This window comes from Physeter macrocephalus, chromosome 12, assembly GCF_002837175.3.
Source record: "Physeter macrocephalus isolate SW-GA chromosome 12, ASM283717v5, whole genome shotgun sequence".
Taxonomy (NCBI): domain Eukaryota; kingdom Metazoa; phylum Chordata; class Mammalia; order Artiodactyla; family Physeteridae; genus Physeter; species Physeter macrocephalus.
The window spans coordinates 16,713,457-16,736,584 of NC_041225.1; the positions used below are offsets into that span (position 1 = coordinate 16,713,457).

At 47.8% G+C, this 23,128-nt stretch overlaps 1 protein-coding gene across 1 annotated transcript in view; it reads left to right on the forward strand.

The window, feature by feature from the left end:
* Positions 1–23,128, forward strand: part of CNGA3 (cyclic nucleotide gated channel subunit alpha 3) — a 74,720-nt gene that overhangs the window by 31,026 nt on the left and 20,566 nt on the right. The window contains 1 exon segment of the mRNA XM_007113193.3: positions 19,490–19,629. Coding sequence (XP_007113255.2) covers positions 19,526–19,629 — 104 coding nt within the window. The 5' untranslated portion in view covers positions 19,490–19,525.

Consider the following 23,128-nt stretch of genomic DNA (forward strand, 5'->3'; position numbering starts at 1 on the left):
GGCCACCCCACTCAGTGTGCCTTTGGCCCTATCTGGACCTTCCATCCTGGCAGCCCAGGATCTTGCTGCTGGATGCCTTTCCAGGCAAATTCACAGCTATATCTTCTCCGGGCTCTTTCTGCTCATTTCCTGTCTCAGTTCATCTGTTTCCACATTTCACGTGCCAAAAGTTCTTCAGTGGTAACTCTAGCCACCCACGTAACTTCCTACAGGGCGATTACGTGCTCCGTCCTGTAGTGGATGTTCTACTTCATCAGATTCAGCGCACTTCTCCGTTTTATAGTCAATTTTGTAAGGTCTCGCTTTCCCCCTCGTATCTTAGAATTGGTCTGCGTTTCAAAAACAAAGTCCAAATGGATTTTTCATTTTTAGTCTTATGCCTTAAAATTGTCTCATGATAACTACTACTTTCTCCAAAATCAGCATTTAAGATTCTTTAGAAGCTCTGAAATGTTTCTGGGCAACAGAGGATAACCACCTGCTTCCTGTCTTCCCTGAGGACAAGCCACCAGGAAACAGCTTTAACTTGTATAGTAAATTACAGGGATTAGAGAAAACACAGCACTTCCCAATAATGAGGGCTGAAAACAAAATTGCACAGGGTAACTGATGTATGTTGGAGACTCTCTGGATTAAGGAGACTAAAGGTCTTAATGAGGCCATAGTCTCATGAATTATGTTTTCTCCTGTGTTAAATTCACTTCAGATTTCTTCCAGGAGCCCAAATGATAAAACAAGAACTCTCCTCCAACTTCTGTGGCTTCAACTTTGTTTTGTTGATTCACCACTTCCATTCATCTGCTTCCATAAAACCAGAATCCTTTGAATCTGAACAATTAAGCCTGACTTTTCAAGGAAATTTTTGCTAGGCTTTACTTCCCTTCTCTAAGATGAATGTGTGTACGTGCGCACGTGCCATTCTAATTCTTCATTTCTCCAGTGACTAGTATACACTGCATCTCTCCCTTGAAATGTTGCATGAACTTGAAAACTTGTCTTCTAAAGACAATTTGCTCCATGAATAGACGGTCTGATATGTATGTTCAGGAAATGCCACATACTTGAAGCCGTCAGAGAAACCTCTGGTTTTCAGGCTGCTGGGGGAACTGCTCCTTCGGAGTTTCTCACTATAAGAGTGTCACTCATGGGAACCCAGAACCCAGCGGCTTCTTGTCCCAGACAAGAAGGCTCCTGGGACCTGTTCCTTCCATCTAGAACCTAAGTGAAACGCAGGTGAGATTAGGTCATCATCCTTAATGTGTCCTTAGATAAATGACTTCTGTGGAGAAAGTGAGTTTGGAGAAATGTGGAGGCTTTGTTAAAGTTATTTTCTTTGAAAAGAGTTTAAGAAACTCATAAACTCTTCCACAGAGGGCAACGAATACCAGCTGGATCGGTGGGTTTTGATTTTTGATTCGGGGAATCTGTGTTGTCCGGTGTGATAGAAGGAAACCAACATTCTGCGAGGAGCATACACAATATCCCTAAGAGACGTTTGTTTCTAAAACCCTCCTCCTACGATTGTAAATGAGTTTAAGGGGCTATACATTCCCACCTTTAAACTTCAAACTCCCAGATCTCCGCTGTGTCCTCATGCCGCATGGATTACGCTACTGGTAAAACATCCCAGGAAGGAGTCCAAGGAGGCCGTTCGCGGTTAGGGGAGAGTCCAGATTTGACAGGCGGACTTTGCTGCTTTCTTGCTCCTGGCTCGCCCCTCTTCCCTTGGAGGGCACGGTGATGCGAACGAGTGGCTTCTGCCTCTTCCGGGACCGCCTTTGAGGCTCCAGAGCCTCACCTGACTTTCGCAGAGAGAGGCGGGCAAGCGGCTTCTTCCGCCACCTGAAAAGGAGGGTCCTGGGGCCCGAGTGTGCGGGAGGGAGTGAGGCCGGAGCTGCGGCCCAGAGCGAGGAGGAGACGCTCTTCCAGACACAGGCGCGCCGCGGAGAGCTCAAACTTTGAAGTGGGGTAAAGATGTTAGGGGCCCTTGAGCTGGTTGTTCCTGGGGCGCTGGGAGGTGCGCGGGGGACGCAGACGCCAGTCACCGTGTGCATTAAAGAAGTACGCACAGGGCCGTGGGGTGGCGGAGCCCTAGGGCGGGCGCGGCGCTGTCCGCAGCCCCCGGGGCTGAAACGGGCCACATCTCGGCAGGAAAGGAAGGAGCAGAGCCAGCTCCGGCATCTGCTGCCACCCCCGGCACACACACACCTCCTCCCTCCAGCAGGGGTCAAAGGACTAGAAGGCGTCCCCTGCGCCTCCTAAGTCTATCGCACCCCTTTCTACTCACGTCTCGCCGACGCGCTGGGCCAAGTCGGGCTGAGCCGTCAGGGCAGGAGGCAGAAGAAGCTGGGCTCCTTCAGCCAAAGGATGTCCAGCCTGACGCCACCCCCGAGACACCTCCCCAAGAAACCGTGTACCCGGAGGCCGCGCTGCCTCGTTGCTCGGGCTCCAGATCCGGGTCCCGCGCAGAGTCTCCCCGGGCACGCGCGGCGCGTGGGGAAGCTGTGTCCATGGCCTGGAGGGAGCAGGAGCCCAGGGGTCCCCCGCCGGGGGTCGGGGGACTGCCTCCGCTGGGCCCTCCTCGGCCGTGAGGATGCAGAGAGACAGCTGGGCTGCGGAGGAGGCAAGGAATGAAAATACTTTGGGGGAGTGAGCCGTCACTCTTTTTTTTTTAATGACAGAATCATAATCCGCGATCTTGGCTGCTCTGGCCTTAGGGACTTAGTGCTCAGGAGCGAGGAGAAGGGGCGGGGTGGGGGGGGGCCTCAGATCCTTTGCAAACCCCTAACCGGATAATCACACGGGCCCTCTGTCCTCGTCCTCCGGCTTTTGTCCCCAGCTCAGCCCTCACCCCCGCTCCCGAAGCCCCGAGGCGGGCGCGGCCAGCAGCCCCTCGCGCTCCGGCAGCCCTGGGCAAGGGCTGCATGACAGGAGGAAGGGCCGATGCATTTTTCTCTCCGCGTGATTCCCCAGTTCACAGCCGCCCTACTTTATGCTGTTGTTGAGACTAAAATGTGTCACTCTGAAGTGGGTATCTCTAGTTAGACACGGCATGCGGCCGAGGATGAGTGGGGCGAGAGCAGAGGGCAGCCGGAGCCCGCGGCTGGGACCCCGTGGCGGTGGACGCGGGGCCGGGGACACGCAATCCGCTCGCCCAGGGCTCTCCCCGCGAGCGCTTCCGCCGGCGCCACCCGTCTGCTGCAAACCCGACGGCCCGACGGTGCGCGCTCCTCGCCAATTGTTCCGGAGGGGCGAAGCTGGGGCCGGCGCCTTCCCTGGTACCTCACGCCCTGGGGCAATGACTGGCTACCTGGGTTCGGGCTCTACCCCGGAGTGTTCAGTCCAGACCCCTGTCTCTGTGGACCTGTGCACCAGCCCCCGACCCGCACACACACGCACACACACACTTTCATTCATGAAAACGGGCAACGACATCGTTGTCTAGGCATGGGGTGACATACTCCCTGCATGAGAAATCACTGGAGGGGGCGATGGAAAGCCGGGCCGGGAGGAGGGAGGTGACCCCTGTCGCAGCCACTCCCTGAGCTAGGTCCTCGTACGCCAAAGTCCCGGATTCTGGACAATTCTGCTAGGTCAGGGAAGCGAGTTAGCATTTCACTGAGCTAGCGGGACTCCCTTGGCGGGGAGCGGGTGTGGCAGGAAAGACGCGAACTTCCCTTGCTTCGCAAGAACGCCCGAGCGCACGCACTTTTCCTTCTCAGCCTCTGTTCTGTCATAAACGGGGCCCTCGTCGGGCGTGGGATGCCAGGAGAGGGTGACTGGCCGTTCTCTGGGTGACTGGTCCCCACAAGATCTCAGTCACTTTATCTGGGACTTTGGCCGGGACTGCGTGTGCCTCTTGCCTTTGATGCGCCTGTGTTTCTGCCTTTTCTGTCGTCATTCACTATCTGCCGGCGATTGCTGCGGCTGGTTAATAATGGGGTTGCCATGGCGACCAATTTCCCGTCGCCATGGTACCCAGGAGGTAAACAGTTGGAAGCCACAGAGGCTCTTCAGTAACAACCCCCCCCCTCGCAGATCTTGCACAGGCTGCGGGTTTCCTGTGGTTGTGAGGGAGGCAAGGCAATGATCAGGTGCTGTGGTCGCCTCTTCCCTCCCAACGCACACCGTCTAGCCGCCTGTTCACCTGAAACCCTCTGTAATCCCTGCGGCCTCCAGGCTGGCATGGGTCAAGCTTTTACCTCCATCCCCCAACTGCTACAATGAGGCTGGGGTAAATGGTGTTCCCTCTGACCTAATTCATGGCAGCTGCACACAGTCTACTCCTGAGAACAAATGGCAAGGCTAAGCCCTGCAGGAGACAAAGTTCATTAAACAAACACAGTCCCTGGCCTCTGGACATCATGGTGTAGAGATGGCCTCTGCTCTGGGCTGCAACAGGGGTGATAAGTGTCCCAGAGTAGAGAGAAGTGGGAGTGACAGACCCCCCCCCCACCGCCAGGGGAGGCCATAATGGAGTTGAAACTAAGGAATTTCAACTGCTGAGCGAGAGGGAAACCGTCTCTCTAGGCAGAGGGACCAGCAGGAGCAAAGATGTGCGTTTGCTCAGGAGAGGATAGGCCCTGCTGTGGTAACACACAGACTTGTAATAGGGGCAGAGCCGCGCGCAGCCCTTAGCGCATGACAGTTATCGCGAGACCCTGAGCACGCGAGACCCTGAGTGCACGAGAGCCGGAGCGGTCCGAGAGCCGGAGCGCTCCGGACGCTTGGAGGTCCGGCTGCCCCGAGGAGCACAGCTGTGGTGTTCCTCGTAGCAGAAAGTGCGGCGAGAGGCGGACCTTGGCCTTCTCCCCTGGGCCCTCCAGGCCCTCTGGTCTCCGAGCCTGAGCGTGAGATGGGTGGGGGGGCCCGGGGACAGGCTGAGGGCTGTGTCCCCCAGAGCTCCAGAGTCCTCTTCACTGCCACCCACTGGCCGGGCCCAGGCCTTGAGGCAGCAGCGAACCCCTCCCCTATCCCCGCCTCCGCGACTGCATGGCGGCAGCGTCTCCATGGGTCGCAGTCCCTGGAGGCCTCGGCAACGGGAGTATATGGACACAGCCACGAAGGTAACAGCTTCAACCAGCTTCAGTCTTTCCATTCAAGTTTCAAAACTTGGTCCAGCTTAGATCAGTTGTCCACCCCTACGAGGTGGCCAGAGGTCAGGTTTAAATTGCAAGGACATTGCACCTCGTGACTGCAAGTCCACCTCCGTCGTGGGGCTGTTCTCAAAGAAGGGCAATTGTGGTGAGCTGGGCATTCACCTGATTGGTATTTGCTACAATATGTGCGCCTGTTGATACTCTACAAATGATTCTCTCCAGTTTAAATGAAAAGCGTGAGGGCCGACTGGGTGCGGCGTGCCTGGCTCCCTCAGTGATGACGGCTGGGCGGGGTCTGGGGACCTGGCCCCGAGGGCGCCACCAGCTGAGATCTGCCTCCTCAGCGGGGCCTGGGCGTTGGCGGGAGGTCCCAGACTGGGCGCTGGATGAACACTCCCGGGCAGGGTAAGCGGCCTGCACAGGCTCCTCTTAGCCACCACCTGGACCTCGGAGGGCGGAGGTTGAGCCTTGGGACCTTGCCCTTGTCAGAATAGAGAAAGACATTTGTTTTGGTGGAGGTTTGGGGGAACATCATGACCTGACCGAGACCCGACCTCAAGAACGAAGGATCGGACACCAAGAAGTTAGCAACAACTAACCACGCCCCTCCCTCACCTTTCCTACAAAAGGGCTTTGCTGAAAGCTTTCAGGGAGTTCAGGGTTTTTAGGGCATGAGCCACCCGTCTCCTTGCCTGGCCCTGCAATAAACCTTTCTCTGCTGCAAACTCCGGCATTTTGGTATTGTTTGGCCGCACTGTGCGTTGGGCACACGGACTTGCGTTCGGTAACAGACCCAGAACGTCTCAGTGGCTTAGCCCATGGCCTATGCGATGTCTGAGGTTCCGAGGCATTGGGGGGCCCTGCATCATGGTGGGGACTCTGCTGGCCAGATCCTGCCACCCAGCCCTCAGCCAGCCTGGAAGGGGGACTGAGAAGTACAGCCAGTATTAGGGTGGGCTTTGGTGAGCAGTCCCTGCCACCAGATGGGATGAGAAAATTCATGCCACTCTTAAGGGAAAGATGAGTAATTTCATTTAAATGGAGCATCCCTTTTAGGCTAATATGATCCAGGTTACAAAAAAATCTTGAATGTCATGCTAAGACTGCATGCTAGAGAAGATAGGCAACCTCTGAAAGTTTCTGAGTGACATGATTAGAACTATCGTGTAGAAAGACCCCGATGTTAGTGTAGAAGATGCATTCATTCTTTCGTTCCACCCTCATTGAGCACCTCCTGAGTGCCAGGCCTTGGATGAGGTGCAGAGGTGAAACTAAAGCTGGGAGATGCACAAAAGGAATTGTTTCAACAATCCTGGGGAGGGGGAACAGGGCCTGGACAGAGGTGGGAACAGAACTCAAGGAGGCCAAGAGCTGTCTCTGGCTTGTTCGAGCCCTGGCACATGGTTAGGGCTCAGTGCATTTCTGACTTAGTGAATGGATGAGTGGAAGGCAACAGATGGGACAGATAGTTGGTGGTGTAACTGAAGGACTTGGTGATGGTGGATCTGGGGAAGTGAGGGGGAGGGAGGAGTGGAAGCTTATGCGAGTCTTAGCTGGGTGATTCGTTGGCTCCAGGTGTCGTTCATGGGGCATTAACCAGAATAAGACTCGGGAGGAAGGGCATATTTGGGGGCAGTTGGGATGGTGCCATTCAGGACATTTAGTTTTGTACCAACAAAAACTTCCTGGATGTACTGTATCCTCCCTCACATGGCCCACACCTTGGACCTCATCTGTTCCCCTTTTTGAGGAACTTCACACATTCCGTCTTGTACTATAATAATGCAGTGTAGGGATTTAAAAAACACAAAAAACAAAACAGGCTTTAGTTCCCCAGTTCTGCCACTGGGTGACTTTGAATAAGTTGTTAACCATTCCAAGTCTCGGTTTCTTCATGTGTAAGTTGGTAGTAGTAGTTATAACATCTGCCTCACTGAGTTGTTGGGAGAAGAAATGAAGCAACTGGTGTGAATTTCTTAGTACAGTGCCTGGCCTGGCAAGTGCTCAAAGTTGGATATGACCATCTTATAATTTCCTATAATGACAATGTATTACTTTTATATCATATCCCAAAAGTTAATTAAGGGAAAAAACAGGCTTTACCTCCTGTGTCTGCAGCTAGCCTTGGGGAAACAGTCCTTGGGGAAGGAAGGAAGGTCCTTTGCCTGGCCTTGATGACTGTGTGTGTGTTTGTGTGTGTGTGTGTGTGTGTAGGGAAACAGTCGTTGGGGAAGGAAGGGAGGTCCTTTGCCTGGCCTTGATGACTGTGTGTGTGTGTGTGTGTGCGTGCCCTAGATCCTCTTGGAATCTCAACCTGAGCAGCTGAATCCTATTGCAAAATAGTCATTTAGAAACGGAGTGCACTTAAAGCTCAGGAAACCAGAGTCCCATTAGTTCTGAGTCATCTCTCCAGAAGACCAAGACACTTTCTATGCATGAGGCAAGCCTCTGTCTGGTGGTTGAGTAACATAATTGATAACCTTGTTACAGTTGCGGTGGGCTCTCTTTTACCCAGAATCTCTTCCTGTCTGGGGGAACAATGTTAGCTTTTCTTCTCAGGCAGGAATTGAAAATCTACAGCTGGTATGTGCAAGCTTCCCTTTGCTTGTGTTATAAAAGTGCATAGAGTTGAGAAGAGGGAGGACTCCACCTCCCAGCCATTCAGAGGTTTCCTTGGAAAGCAAAATTCAACTCTCCTAACTCAGACTCATTCTTCCTATCTTGGTGCAGTGACATTCCTGGGTTTGCCTAGCCTCTACTCTGCAGAAAAGGGAGAACAGAGATTCTGACTTCCATTTCCCTTCATCAACCGGGAAGCTCAGCTCTGAGCACAGCTGGACAGATCCTCATGGTCTAAGACCTGAGCTACCCTTTTGGACATTCCTTGGGCAGATGGAGGATATTTTGATACTTACTGGTCCCATAAATTGGCCTCGTTTCTTGAGAGGCAGTGGATTAAGCTTGCAGGCTTTACAGTTAGATTGCCTGCTACAGTCCTGGCTGTGTGAACTGTGTACCTTGGTTTGCTCATCTATAAAATAGGGATAGTAGGTGTACTTACTTCATAGGGTTATTGTGAGAATTAAATAAGTTGATACATGGGGAGAAGTACCTAGTATCATGTAAACTCTCAAAAATGTGATCATTATCAGTATTTTTATTAATATGATATTTCGACATTTCTCCCCTTTAGTATATTTATGTTTCGTGAGTTTCTTGTAGCAGACATTGTGAGTTTTGCATTTGAAAAGTGTTTTGATTTTAGATTTAACAGTACTTCTTTTTTAGGTATAACTCACATGTGATGAAAGTCTTCTAAAGTATATATTTCAGTTATTTTTTAGTATATTCACAGCTGTGCAACCATTAACTCGATATAATGTTTAAACTTTTTGTAGGGCCAGGTCACTCAAGATGGCTGTTCTCTTGCCCTCTGTTTATCCCCTGCCCAACCAGTGCCTGCTTCCCCTGTATCTTACACACCTGACTGACCTTCCTACGTGCTTGCTCCAGCCCCCAGCTAGTGATTATTCTTATGGAAGGGGTGGTGAGGGGCGTGCCCCTCTGCTGGTTTCCCTGGTAACTAATGAGCCCACCTGCCATCAATTCTCCTATAAATGGTAATCCCCCTTTCCCTCTGGGGGCGAAGACTGCCACCAGGTCCTGTCTGCCCTGAGCCACACACAGTGGGTGGCTGTGTGGACCTTGCTTCAGATGTGTAAGGTCCCCCCATCCAGTAATCCGTTGATGTCTCTGTTGCTGACTCCAGGCTCTTTGTTCGGTCTTAAAGCTGGGCAAACGCAGGCCTTGTAGGCTTGTGGGGTGCAGCCCAACACTTCAACACTCCAAAAAGAAACCCTGCACCCATTATCAGACATTTTCTTTTCTGACTCCATTCCCCATCCTTGCCCCTGGCAGCCACTAATCTATTTTCTATCTCTATGGATTTGCCTATTCTGGACATTTCATATAAACGGAATTATACAATATGTGGCCTTTTGTGTCTGGCTTGTTTACTTAGCATAATGTTTTCCAGGTTCATCCATGTTGTAGCAGGTATCAGTATTTTATCCTTTTTAATTGCCAAGTAAAATTCCACCGGAATAACATTTCATTATATAGATACACCACATTTTGTTTATCCAGTTATCAGCTGATGGACATTTAGGTTGTTTCCATTTGGGGGCTGTTATGAATGATGCTGCTGTGAACATTGAAATACAAGTTGTGTGGACATATGTTTTCATTAGGTATATGCCTATGAGTGGAACTCCTGGGTCATATTGTGACTATTTTTAGCATTTTGAGGAACTGCCCTGTTGTTTTCCAAAGTGGCTGCACCATTTACGTTCCCACGAGCAGTGTATGAAGATTCCAACTTCTTCACATCCTTACCAACACTTGTTATTGTCTGTTTTTTTAGTTATAGCCATCATAGGCAGTGTGGAGTGGTTATCTCATCATGATTTTGACTGACATTTCTCCATGACTAAATATGTTAAGCATTTCTTCATGTGCTTATTGAACATTTGTAATTTCCTTCAGAGAAATGTCTGTTCAAATCCTTTGCCCATTATTTAATTGGGTTATTTGTCTTTTTATTATTGAGTTGTAGTAGTTCTTCATATATTCTGGGTACAAGTCTCTTACCAATATATGATTTTAAATTATTTTTTCCATTCTGTGGGTTGCCTTTTTACTTTCTTGGTGGTATCATTTGAAGCACAAAGGTTTTTGTGTGTGTGTATGTGTGTTTTAATGGAGCACAATCTAATTTTTATTTTAGTCACTTATACTTTTGGTGTAATATATAAGAAACCATTGCTTAATCCAAGGTCATGAAGATTTACTCCTATGTTGTCTTCTAGGAATTTTATAGTTTTAACCCTTACATTCAAGTCTATGATCTATTTTGAGTTAATTTTCATGTATGGTATATATTCTTTTACATGTGAATATCCAGTTTTCCCAGCAACATTTGTTGAAAAGACTATTTATTCTTTCCCCCATTGAGTTATCTTGGCACCCTTGTTGAAAATCAGTTGACCATAGGTGTATGAGTTTATTTTTTGGACTCTCAATTCTATTCCATTGACCTATATATCTATCCTTACACCAGTACCACTCTGTCTTGATTACAGTAGCTTTGTAATAGGTTTTGAAATCAGAAAGTGTGAGTGAGTCCTCCAACTTTGTTCCTTATCAGGATTTCAAGTTTGTTCTGGCTACTCTGGGTCCCTTGAATTTCCATGTAAATTTTAGAATCAGCCTGACAATTCCTGCAAAAATTCCAGAAGGGATTTGATAAGGATTGTATTGAATCTGTAGATCAACTGGGGAAGTATTGCCATCTTAACTATTAATTTTTCTAATCTGTGAGCAGGAGATATCTTTCCACTATTTACATGTTTTTAATTTCTTTCAACAATTTTTATAGTTTTCAGTGTACAAACCTTTCATTTCCTCGATTGAATTTATTCCTAAGTATTTTATTCTTTTTACTGCTACTAAAAATGGGACTGTTTTCTTAATTTCATCTTCTTATTATTTATTGCTAGTGTGTAGAAATACAGCGATTTTTCTATGCTGATCATGTATCCTGCAATACTACTAAACTCAATTAATTCTAATAGTTTTTTAGTGGATTCCTTGTGATTTTCTATATACCAGATCATGTCATCTGCAAATAGAGATAGTTTTACTTCTTCTTTTCCAATCTGATGCCTTTATTTATTTTTCTTGCCTAATGGCCCTGGCAAGCCATACCATGTTGCATAGAGGTGATGAGAATGGATGTCTTTATCTTATTCCTGATCTTAGGGGGAAAGCATTCAGTCTTTCACCATTATGTTGTTAGCTATGGCTTTGTCATAGATGCCCTTAATCAGGTTGAGGACGTTTCCTTCTAGTCCTATTTTATTGATAGTTTTTAACTTGAAAATATGGTGGATTTTGTCAAATGCTTTTCTTGTGTCTGTTGAGATGATCATATGGTTTTTACCCTGTATTCTACTAATATGGTGTATTATGCTGATTGATTTTGAATGATAAATCAACTTTGCATTCCTAAGATAAATATCACTTAGTCATGGTGTAAAATCCTTCCTGTATGTTGCTAGATTTGGTTCACTAGTATTTTGTTGAGGATCTTTGCATATTAATATAATTTTCAAAATGCCTGTCACGTAAAGTTCTGATATTCAAGTCGTTTATACTTATATTGTGCCATGTCCAGAGAATTTTAACATTATATAGTTTTTTCCCCTTTCTGTTTTTGAAGCTCTGGAATATTTTTATTTTCTCCGCATAGGATCACACTCACAGAAAATATGAGAGGACCCTCAGGTACAATATTTGCACTGTAGAGTTTTGTCCCATTATGGAACTTCTGAAACAGAAGGACCTTTAATAATCAACTTGGCCTTGGTTTTCAGTTCTGTTCCACAGAGTTCCCTAAGGTATTCTGTATGCATTTTACGGTTTTTTTTTAATGTATATTTAAGTATTTTAAAACCCCAAATAAATAAAGATAGCATTGATTGACATGTATTCCATACCAAACTTTACTATATTGGATATCATGGTGAAAATTAACTTATGTCCACTGATTGTCTTTATAAAATTACAAAATACATTTGAATAAAATACTACAAGTGAATGTTTTATGCATTGGGTTCCTATGAAAGATTTCATCTGCAATAAGTCTATGTCCATCACTAGATGAAGAAACTAAAGTGCTGGATCACTCGCCCAAATTAGAGGCTGAGCTGAGAAGAGACTCCAGCTCTCCTTTCTCTCAGTTGAGTGCCCTTGACTGCCTATATTGACTTTCCAAAGTCATTTGTCTCAAACAAAAGATATTTTACTCAAGGGACTGCTTGAAAACACACAGCCCTCATCATTGGGTTAGCGTAGTGACGTCTGTTCTGGTCCTTGTGTTTGTTCTCTGGCTGGTTCGCAGGTCTCAGAGTGATTCAGTGCCTCAGCATTGGACATTTTCCCTTCGACCCTGAAGTTCTCAGATGGAATAGGAAAGAAGGGAAAGGCAATTAGAAGTGTGCTTTAGACAAAAGTTCCAAGGCATGCAGACCTTGTGGGAGTTATTGATTTGTCTTTGGAGTTTAATTTGACAGAGTGAGCCTGTCCAGCCTCATACTTACTGAGAACTGGCTGAGTGCTTTTGCCTAGAGCAATGCTGAGAAAGTTGAGTTGTGGAGGATTGAAATGGATGCAGCCCAGAGAGAGGTTACTTCTGAGAAGAGCAAAGACCCCAAGTGGTAAAAGTGGTCCGTCTCCACTGGAGAAGACAGAGACCTGGGCCAAGAGTGCACATCCAGCAAGACTATGGGGCTCACCTCTGATTGGGGTTCCCATTTATTTGTCATGGCTCTGTGTCTAGACTTGGTGCCTCACTAATTGGACCTGCCAGTCCCTGGCTGAATAGGAGTCATCTCCCAGGACAATGACGATTCACAAAGGCCTCCAGTGGGTTAGATGGGCATGCATATTGGGCTGCAGGCACCTCTCTATTGATGAGATACATTCGGGGTTTGAACAGTCATTTGACTGTTTCAAATGACACAAATTGAACCAGGACTGGTTTTCATGTTTAAGCCATAATAAAAAAGAGGACAGAACATGGACAATATTTTTTTTAGTATGAAAAGTTAGTCATCATAAGTGGGGACCAAGATTTTTTTTCAGAAGCACACTTCAGTTTAGAAGAAAGGGTTTCACATGTTTTGACCTCCTTTGTTGCTTACTTGCTCTCTCCCTCATAAATTCCCATCCATTCTTAAATAGGATAGAAATGTTCAGTGTGACTCATTCACAGGAGTGTTGTGAGGATCAAGTGAGTTAATACACACTTAAGTTATCAGAACAGTACCAGGCAAAGAGTAAATGCTAGTAAATATACCGTTGTAATTATCAGTGTCAGCATTACAGTTACTCACCCGGTCCTCCTCCATTTATACCACCTACTTTTTATTACCTACCATGTATATATGCTGAGTATTTTGGAGGATAAAATATTCTAAGTAAAAGGAAACAATTCTTGCCTTCAAGGCCTTTGGAGTTAATAAAGGAGTGGAAAACAATATAACTGGAATGCAGGCGAGCTTTGTTAGATTCCTACCTACTTAGGTGTCCAAGCCGAGAGCAGTGGAGAGAGTTAAAGATATGCACAAAAGACAGTCAGATCCTTAAAGGTGCACAGCACAATGGCTAACACATAGTACATGTTGAGTAATGTTAAATAATCATTGTGATTGCTCCTCACGTGAGGAGGAGCCTTCTCAGACCTCAGTGGTCCCTAAGGCAGAATTAGTACCCCACCATCCACATTGTTCCCCATCATGTCTCTGTCTCTATTTCAGCACCTCTCTTTCCTCCCCCGCTGTTTACATACCTGTTTTCCCATGCGATTTTGTGCTTTCAAAGACAGGGACCTGTCTTCTTCATCGTAATCCTCAGGGCCAGGTGCAATGCCTAGGACACTGATGGAGTCAATAAGTGTGTCGGTGGGAAGAAAGTATGTTGGGTTTAATGATGTTGTAAAGGAAATGGAAGTTGTCTGAACTGGAATGTCCTTAGTTCCCAGTCAAGCCCTAGAAAACACACATTCATTTGGGAGATGCTCACGAACCACTCAGGCCCGGGATCCGCTTCAAGGTCACCCTGGTACTTGGCAGGATGCATCTTCTTCCCGTGCTTGGAAATTAGAATTATATTTGTACACTTCTCATCTCCTGCAGCGGGCATGATAAACAAAACAACACAAACCACAACACAGACTGAAGGGTCAGACAGACCCTAGCCTGCATTTCCTTACCTGCAAAATCAGTCTCACTATTACCTCCTGGGGTTCCTGAGAACGAATGAGTAATGGATATGCAAGTGCCCCACACTCAGGGGCCCTGGCTGGATGGCAGTTTCCATTTTCAGCAGAGCCTCAGGATCATCTGTTGTGCTTTCATCGTCTCATTTGTGAGTTCTCCTAGAGTTTATGGGGCCGGGAGATGTGAAAACACTCTGGCGGTTGGGGAATCACTTAGGATGTCATGGCTTACAAGCTGGTAAATAAAGGGAAAGAATTAAGCGTTTATTCTGCCTTTCCTGTATGAACGATACCACTGAGCAGCCAAATAATACGTCAAGTTTTCTTTTTTAAGACTATTTCAGCTAACTGATGAAGATGGAATGATAGAATATCACCAATTTGCAACTCCTAATAAATCAATAGATCCAGTCAGTGATCACCAATGGCTGCTAAAATCACCCAAGAAAACATGGAACCCAAATTTGAGCAAGCCCTGAGTACAACATCCAATTTACAGGAAACATTGTAGAGTTGGAATTGGCAAAAAATCCATATTGTGGGAAATTCTATAGTACAAACAATTACATTTCTTCCGTAAAGAGAAAGAAGAGGAATGCATAGAAACTTTAGATTTAAAAATACCAATGAGATACATCAACCAATCAGAATATATAGACTTTGTGTCCTGATTCTTTTAAGTAATTTTTTTAAGACAACCCTTATGACATTTATGAAACAATTAGGGGAGAAAAGATCTTAATGATTTATCTTAAACTAACATTTTCCTTTAATGATGTACATTTTTCCCTGTCCTACCCAACCTCATTCTCCTGGATAAAGAACCTGGAATTGAAAAGGAAATTAGGTTACTTCGGTTACTTCTAACCCTTGAGGGACCTGGGTCAGGAGTGCACAGGGCCCACTTACCATGTCTAAATAACTAAAAAGCATTCTCTTAGCTGAGGTAATCCCCGCCTCCCACCATTAAAAAAAAAAAAAAGAATTTTTTGGGTAAGAGCATGCTGGCAGGCAACTTTTTTGGGGAGTGGTTCCAAGGAAGAGAAGTAGGGATCTTGGAAGAGAAAACAAGGGAAGCAGGGGAAACCACCCCAAGTGTACATTATCAAACTAACCACCTCTCTGGGCAAGTCGTTTGATCCTTCTAGGGCTTCTCCAAAGAGCCGTGTAGAATATATGTCTGAGTTACCTTCCTGAGGGGACAGAAAAGGGATATTTACCCACGGTTCCAGGTTCTGTTAGTCAAGGGTTGCCCAAGGGGAGTTAACTCTCTAGCACTTTGGGTTTGCACGTGTGTCAGAATGGCCTTGGAACATGGTGGCATGGGGACATTTGACCTCTGGTCCCCCATCCGTGGCCTGCCCCCTTCTGTTCCCAGCCTTGGGTCCACCTCAGGCCACAGGGGGCCTTTCACACACATGAGTGGACAGTCTGCCCACACCTCCAAGCTCCATTCACCTCACCCTGACAAATAGCTCCTCCTGGGCCACCTGTAGGTCTAGGGGCATATGCACAGCCACACCGTTCTCAGGAAGACAGACCTGGGAGGAGGCCCAGGCAGAGCCTAGAGCCTAGAGCCAGTCCACAGAGAATCTGGGGGTCCCGGGCACCCCGAGCATAGTCTAGAGCAGGGCATGGGGTTCTGGGGGAGCACGTTCCCTTGGCCTCATGGGCTGTGGCTGGAGGGGAGTCAGCGTGGGGGCCTTTAAAGGCGCTGGCCCGAGGCCTGTTAGGAACCGGGCGGCACAGTGGCAGGCGGGCGGGCGAGCGAAGCTTCATCTGCCGCTCCCCGCTGCTCGCATTACGGTGGTCCATCCCCCCCGCCCAACTCCTTGTCCATGGAAAGATGGACTCCCACGAAACCGGTCCCTGGTGTCAAAAAGGTTGGGGACCGCTGCTTTAAAGAATGGGGCCCCAGGCAGGACGCCTACTGCTCAGGCCAAAAAGTAATGCCAGTCCTTTTCCACCCTCTGACTTTATCAGGCTCTGGAGTCAGACAGACCTTTGTTAATCTTGGCTCAGGCTGCAAGCAGCAACGTTAGGGAAACTGCTCACCTGGTGAATTTCTTCATTGGAAAAGGGAGGGAGGAAGGCTGTTGTGAGGCTTGAAGGAGACAGTATTACACAGGCAGCCACTCTGAGTCTGACATGTGGGAGCTCTCCACAGGGGGCAGGTCTGCAAGGGTCCAGAGGTGGCATCTGGGGTCAGGGTTTGTGCACAGGGTGGAGGGGACAGCTGAGGGGGCTGAGGGAAAGGGCACAGACTGGCTGCAATGAGCTTTTTCTCTGGTACAATTCTCATGAAAATACACAAAGAAGAGTAATTTAATAGATTTTCCACCGAGTCCCAAAACTTCTTTAAGACTTGTTCTAGAGACTTCCCCGGTGGTGCAGTGGTTAGGACTCCGTGCTCCCAATGCAGGGGGCCCCAGTTCGATAATTTAATAGATTTTCCACCGAGTCCCAAAACTTCTTTAAGACTTGTTCTAGAGACTTCCCCGGTGGTGCAGTGGTTAGGACTCCGTGCTCCCAATGCAGGGGGCCCCAGTTCGATCCCTGGTCGGGGAACTAAGATCCTGCATGCTGCATGGTGCAGCCAAAAAAAAGACTTGTTCTACATCCCACTGGGCCATAAGCTCCTTGAGGACAGAGCTGCATATCATTTTCTGATAAAACCCTAGCTCTAAGCATACTGCCTGGCACATAGTAAGTGCTCAGTAAAAAAGCACTGGATGGATGATTTCAAATTTGGTGTATTTCTTTTCGTGGGAGACTCTTGGTTCCTATGTTGGCTTCAGCGTTTCCGCAGACATCTCCAACTGGAATCATCCTGTGCCTCAAACCTGCCCCTTCCGCAGTTCCTGCCTCCGTGGGCATCACCACCGACCCCACGCCAGCGGTCATGGCAGCGTGGCCCCTCATCCTTCATCAATTACCATGTCCCGGTGCTTCTATCCATCTGGTAGTTGTGGGGTTTTAAAAATTTATTTATTTTTATTTTTGGCTGCGTTAGGTCTTCATTGCTGCGCGCGGGCTTTCTCTAGTTGCAGCAGTTGGGGGCTACTCTTCTTTGTGGTGCGCGGGCTTCTCACTGCGGTGGCTTCTCTGTTGCAGAGCATGGGCTCTAGGCGCGCAGGCATCAGTAGTTGTGGCACGCGGGCTTAGTTGCTCCGCGGCACGTGGGATCTTCCCGGACCAACGCTCGAACCCCTGTCCCCTGCATTGGCAGGCAGATTCTTAACCACTGTGCCACCAGGGAAGCCCATCTGCTGTTTTTTTAATTTATTAAAAATTATAATATATTTATAAAAAACCACCACAAACCTAGTTCAGGCAACTATTCTCTCTCCCCACCGAGGTACTGCAGCATTTAGCTGCTCATACCCACTCGTGTTCCCTGAATATATCCTCCCCAGTGTAGCCAGAGTGGCCTTTACACATCTGACCACATCCCTGATGGGCTCAGAGGTAAAGCCCAAGCCCCATGACTCAACCTTCAGGACCCTCTGGTATACGTCCTCCGCCCCACTAGACTTGTAAGATCCTTGAGAACAGTCATTGTCTTATATTCCTTTGTAGCTCCTGTGGTCAGCCAGAGACTAAGTTACATAAATGAATAAAGTTTTTAAAAATCCAAACTATTTTTTATCTATTGAGAAAATTATAAAATTTAAAATTGTGGACTCAAACTATCAAACATCAGAGGTGAGCCAGGACTATCTGAGCCAACGGCTGCCCCTCCCTGAGTAACTCGTGGTGAGCAGGGACCACATCCATGTTGGGTACTTCAGTGCAGTGCTCTGGGCTCCTGGCACTGACGTTCCTTTGGATATGAAATTAATTTAGTCCTGGAATCAGTCACTGGGCTATTTCTGGAAATCACCATCTTTCTCTGGAGTGGTCTGTACTGACTTCTGCCACACTTAAGCCATGTGGCTGCTCAAGAGAGCCTGTGCCCGTCTGTTTCAGAGAAACTGTCCTCAGGAATTCATCTTCCTCTGGAAGATTGTGATCAGAAATCATGCAGTTGGCCTGTCTTTGTATCCATCATGGCAGCTGTGCACTCACATCAGTTTTCTTTTCTCATCAATCGGAGGGGCACCTTCCAATGTTTGCTGAAGGGAAAGTATTCATGGTCAGATTTCTAGCATCAGGATCACGCCATCGATAGGTTTTATCTATTTCTTTGCTTGTACAAGCTGTTTGACATCACTGAGTCTCAATTTAGTCATCTTTATTTATTTATTTATTTTTTTAAATTAATTAATTTATTGATATATTTTTGGCTGCATTGGGTCTCTGTTGCTGCGTGCAGACTTTCTCTAGTTGCGGTGAGCGGGGGCTACTCTTCATTGCAGTGCATGGGCTTCTCGTTGTGGTGGCTTCTCTTGTTGTGGAGCACAGGCTCTAGGCATGCGGGCTTCAGTAGTTGTGGCACGTGGGCTCAGTAGTTGTGGCTCACAGGCTCTAGAGCACAGGCTCAGTAGTTGTGGCGCACGGGCTTAGTTGCTCCACGGCATGTGGGATCTTCCCAGACCAGGGCTCGAACCAATGTCCCCTGCATTGGCAGGTGGATTCCTAACCACTGCGCCACTGGAGAAGTCCCTCAATTTAGTCATCTTTAAATGGAGACAAAAATTGTAAATATCTGATGAGGTTATTGTGAAGATTAAATGAGATGAAGTGTGTACTCGGTTGAACATCACATTGTAAAGGTTTTATAAATGTCAAGTACTTAGGTGTTTGTTTGTTTGTTTGTTTGTTTGTTTTTTGTGGTACACGGGCCTCTCACTGCTGTGACCTCTCCCGTTGCGGAGCACAGGCTCCGGACGGGCAGGCCCAGCCGCTCCGCGGCATGTGGGATCCTCCCGGACCGGGGCACGAACCCGCGTCCCCTGCATCGGCAGGCGGACTCCCAACCACTGCGCCACCAGGGAAGCCCAGTACTTAGGTTTTTTATGCTTTGTTTTAAAACAAGATTTTGGGGAGTTACTAAAACATGTGCAAAATTATAAGATTAACGTAGGGTAAATGAGAAAGCCAGAGTTAGGAGGGACATTGCATCATTAAAGAGAATCATGAGCGTTTTAGCTTTCTTACATCGGATACCAACTTGGCCATTCATTCATTCATTTTCTGAATCAGCGCTTAACTTTGAGCAGCCCTTGGTAATTAACTGGTGGTCCAGTAGTTAGGACTTTGCGCTTCCACTGCTGGGGGCCCAGGTTCAATCCCTGGTCGGGGAACTAAGATCCTGCAAGCCGCAAGGTGTGGCAAAAAGCAAAACAAAACAAACAAACAAAAAAAGCCTTTCAGCAGCTCTCAGCATGCAGCATATACAAAGGAGTAAAAGACCTTGTTGTGCTTCTGGTTCGGAAGACTAGCCCAGAGAGATCCAACTAAAACACAGTGTGGCAGGAACTGTGAGAGGAATGGAGGAGGTCACGTGTGCCAGGGCTTGCCTGGGGCAGGAGTCCTCCCATACCAGCTGGGTTTGCAGTTACTTCCTGGGGGGTCCTGATGACATATCTGCTTTGTGTTCATGTTTCAGCAGCCACCTTGGAGCTGAATGTGACAAAGCAAGAAGATGGCCAAGATTAGCACCCAATACTCCCGCCCTTCCAGGACTCACCACCTCCCAGTAAGGACCACGGACAGAGATCTCGATAGCATTGAGAACGGCCTCAGCAGGTAGGATGGGCTTTTAACTTCATGTCTGGAACAGGTTATTTCCATAGCTGATCTAGACCTGGGGGAAAGACTGCCTTAGCCTGTGGGCAAGCGCAGGTTGGAGGGCAGGGTCTGTTCACAGCACTCCTTCTAACTTCATTTTCCACGTCCCTTACCCCTCACAACCCACACTGAAGTAGTTTTTATTCTCATTTTAGAGATGTGGGAGAATGAAGCTCCAAAAGTTACATAACTTTTGTAACTTTTTTTCTAGAAGGCAAGAAAATGAAGATTCATATGCAGATTAAATTCTACTGTAAAAATGTCCCCAAACTGCCACGCTTTCCCTTGTATACATCAAACATTTATCGGGCTCTGTCTGTGCACCAGCCACTGCCCTGGGCACTGGGGTGGAGTACAGATCAGGTGCACTGTCCCTCACTTCCAGGAGAAGGCCAGGACTCAGCCGTGCTCATGTACCTGGGGGGAGTGGGCCGTGCCTTGCCAGCAAAGCCATCAGCCCCATCAGTGACATCCCGACACAGGCAGCCACATGGAAACCTGGGGCCTTGAGTTCTACTTCTAGCTTACTAGTTCCTAACTTACTAGTAGACCTGGGAAAACTCACTAACCCCTCCATGCCTCAGTTTCTTCAACTGCAAAATGGAGCAGCATTGGGAAATGGGAGAGTATCTATTTGGTGCAAATGGACTTACATTCTTATGTTTCTTAGATTCTCAGTGAGTTGATTGAGTAGAGCAAGAAGAAGCTTTATTTCCAATATTTATGTTATTTTTGTCTCACATATATAACACTTAAAACCTCCCTCCCATGAAAACTGCATATTATCTGATGGCCAAAAGTGCAATGACAGTCCCTCAATCCTCGTATCCCTGGCACTAGGCCCTCCTCCATCGTTTCTCCTCACCAGCTTATATATGTCACTTCCTCTGTCAAATGCACATTGGTTTTTTCCTACGTCTAGGTGCTTTGTCCCAGCTCCTTAGCAACTCTGCTAATAAGTGATAGACAGCAATTTCCCTATCTTTGCAAACTTACGTAGTCTTTGGACCTCCACCTTCTGGGATTCAGGCAAAGGAAGGAAATCTCAAAGCATGGCAACAGATATTCCCTCCAACTCTTTTAAGTTGGTGCTCGGACCCAGGAAATTTGATAGACTCGGGCGTCAGAAATTCTCACCCTACTCAGATTTCTCCCTCCTAACTGGCCGACTGTCAGTACTTGTGTTCCACAACTGAGGACGCCTTCCTTTAGGTTAAGGCATTGCCCTTATTTAAAAGGAAGAGGAACACTATTCGGACAGCTATCTGCTATTAAAACTTTGGTGTGCATTAAATAGTTTCTTTCCCACATCTGAGCTAATAAAACCCCCTGAAGACGGGCTTCAAAGAGGATTGCGGTAGCGGGGAGAAAAGTCCCAAGCATGGAGCACAGCTGGAAGTCAGCCTCCCTGGGCAGCGTCAGGCTCCTGGGATCTTGGGCCCAGTGGGAGAAGGAAGAAGCTGTTAGGATCGAGAAGAATTTGAAGCAAATGGAACTTTTCCCCATTGCTCCCTTTTGCCTCGAGCGGGACAAAACCAGAGCATCTCGTGGAGCTTCCAGAGTCCCTGGAGTCTCAGTCTGGCTCCTCCCAGTGAGACAGTCAGGAGAAGGCGGGCCTGGCGAGTGGGCTGGGGCTCCTGCCCAGAAAGCCTGCTTGACCCGACACCACCATGAGCCAGCGCTGCCCGACTCGTCCAGGCTCTGCCTCGGCCAGTGGCCGACAAGCTCCGTCTGGCTTGCGGGCTCTTCAAGAGCCTCTGGCTTCCGAGAGCCTCGCTGTGGGCTCACACTGGATCCATGCACACTCCGGGGATAGGTTGTCCACACAGCCAGCGCTCTGAAGTGATGCTCTTGGACAGTACTCTGCCATCTCACGGGTGAGCAAATGCCCTCCCCTCCCGCACCCCCATCCCCATCCCCAGGCCAGCGTGGTGACCAACAGCACAGGCTCGGGGTCAGGCTGCCGGGTTTGAAAAGTGGCTCTCAAAAGCTGCCCAACAACTCCAAGCCTCAGTTTCCTCATCTGCAAAATGGACTAGTACTGACCTCAGGGCAGAAATGAGGGTAAAACAGGGTAAAGCTTGGGGCACAGCCCCTGCCACGCAGTGAGCGCTTAATCGGTGCTCACTGCCGGTCTTGGAGATGCTGCCTCTCCTATGGGCCTTCTCTGGCGTCCCAGCTGAAGCCTTCTTCACCTCCTCTGACCTCAGATGGCCCCAGCCGTCCCGACATCTGGAACGGGCCATTTCCTGCCCGTGCCCACATCAGGCTGTCTCAGCCTGACCACTAGCCGAGTCTCAGTGAGCTCCACTTGGGGCCGTGCCCAGCTACATACGTGGTAAAGCTTGTTGACAGATTAGTACAGAACCCCGTGGAAACGCTTGAGAGGTTTCAAAAGGAGAGAGAGGAAAAATGCTTCCTTCATGAGAAGCATTATCTCATGGAGGCAGGAGTGGGTTAACAGACAGAAGTTTCCAGAATGGCTCCTTAGCATCACCAAAGATTGAGAACAGGAGTTCAGGCTGGGGGGAGCAGCCTTGGGACGGAAGGCTGGGTCCAGAGCCCTCCCCTGCTTCCCAGAGCAGCCCAACATCTGTCGATTCACAGACTAGTTTTCCCTGTAAGATTAATTTGAGCAAAGGACTCTGGCACATTCACATAAAATTTTTAAAGTTTCAAATCACTATTTGCAGGGAGGAAATGGTGTTTGAACAAATCGTAGATGTTTGCCTTGAAATTCCAATCCTTTTAGAAAACTTTTGGGAGAAATAATTATGAATGTGTGTCCTTAAATATTAATCACTCTTTATCCTCAATGATATCACGCAGCTGTGCTGGGAACATATGCATTGGTGTGGTCCTCTGCTGAGTGCCCCCCAAAGCGGGGAGTATCGTTTCCCCGACCCCTGAGACATCCCGCCTCCCAGGTCTTTCACCAAATTAGAGACCCAGGTTTCTGTTTCTCTTTTTAAATCACTGGGGCCATTTTCCTAGTGAAGATTCATAAGGAAGGATGAAAATGTTTCCTTTGAACAAAAAAATTAAGTTTACACCTTGAAAAGACCAGAAATAAAAATGTCTTGAATTTTGCTTTTTCTGTTTAGATCTGTTTGGTTGACTCAGTTATTTGAGAGATGTCTGGCATATTTTTGCAGATAATGCAATAGAGAAGGACTTCAGAGTCTGCCGCAGAGAATTGCAGCTAGGACCGAGGGCACCCCAAACCCCAGATCAATCTCCTAGTGTAGCTATTTTAGGTGAGCTTTTGGGCATAAGGGGTTGTGTCCTACAGAGAAAGGAGACTTCTTCGTGCTTTACCCTGAACAGAGCCCAAAGCAATTACCACAAAAGAAAACCATTTTCAACCTGCTTCCCCAGGACTCAAGACAAAAATGCAGTGACTTCAGTTCCCTGGTCACATGTGGCCGGGGCAGTACCCGCCCATCACTCTAGTTCC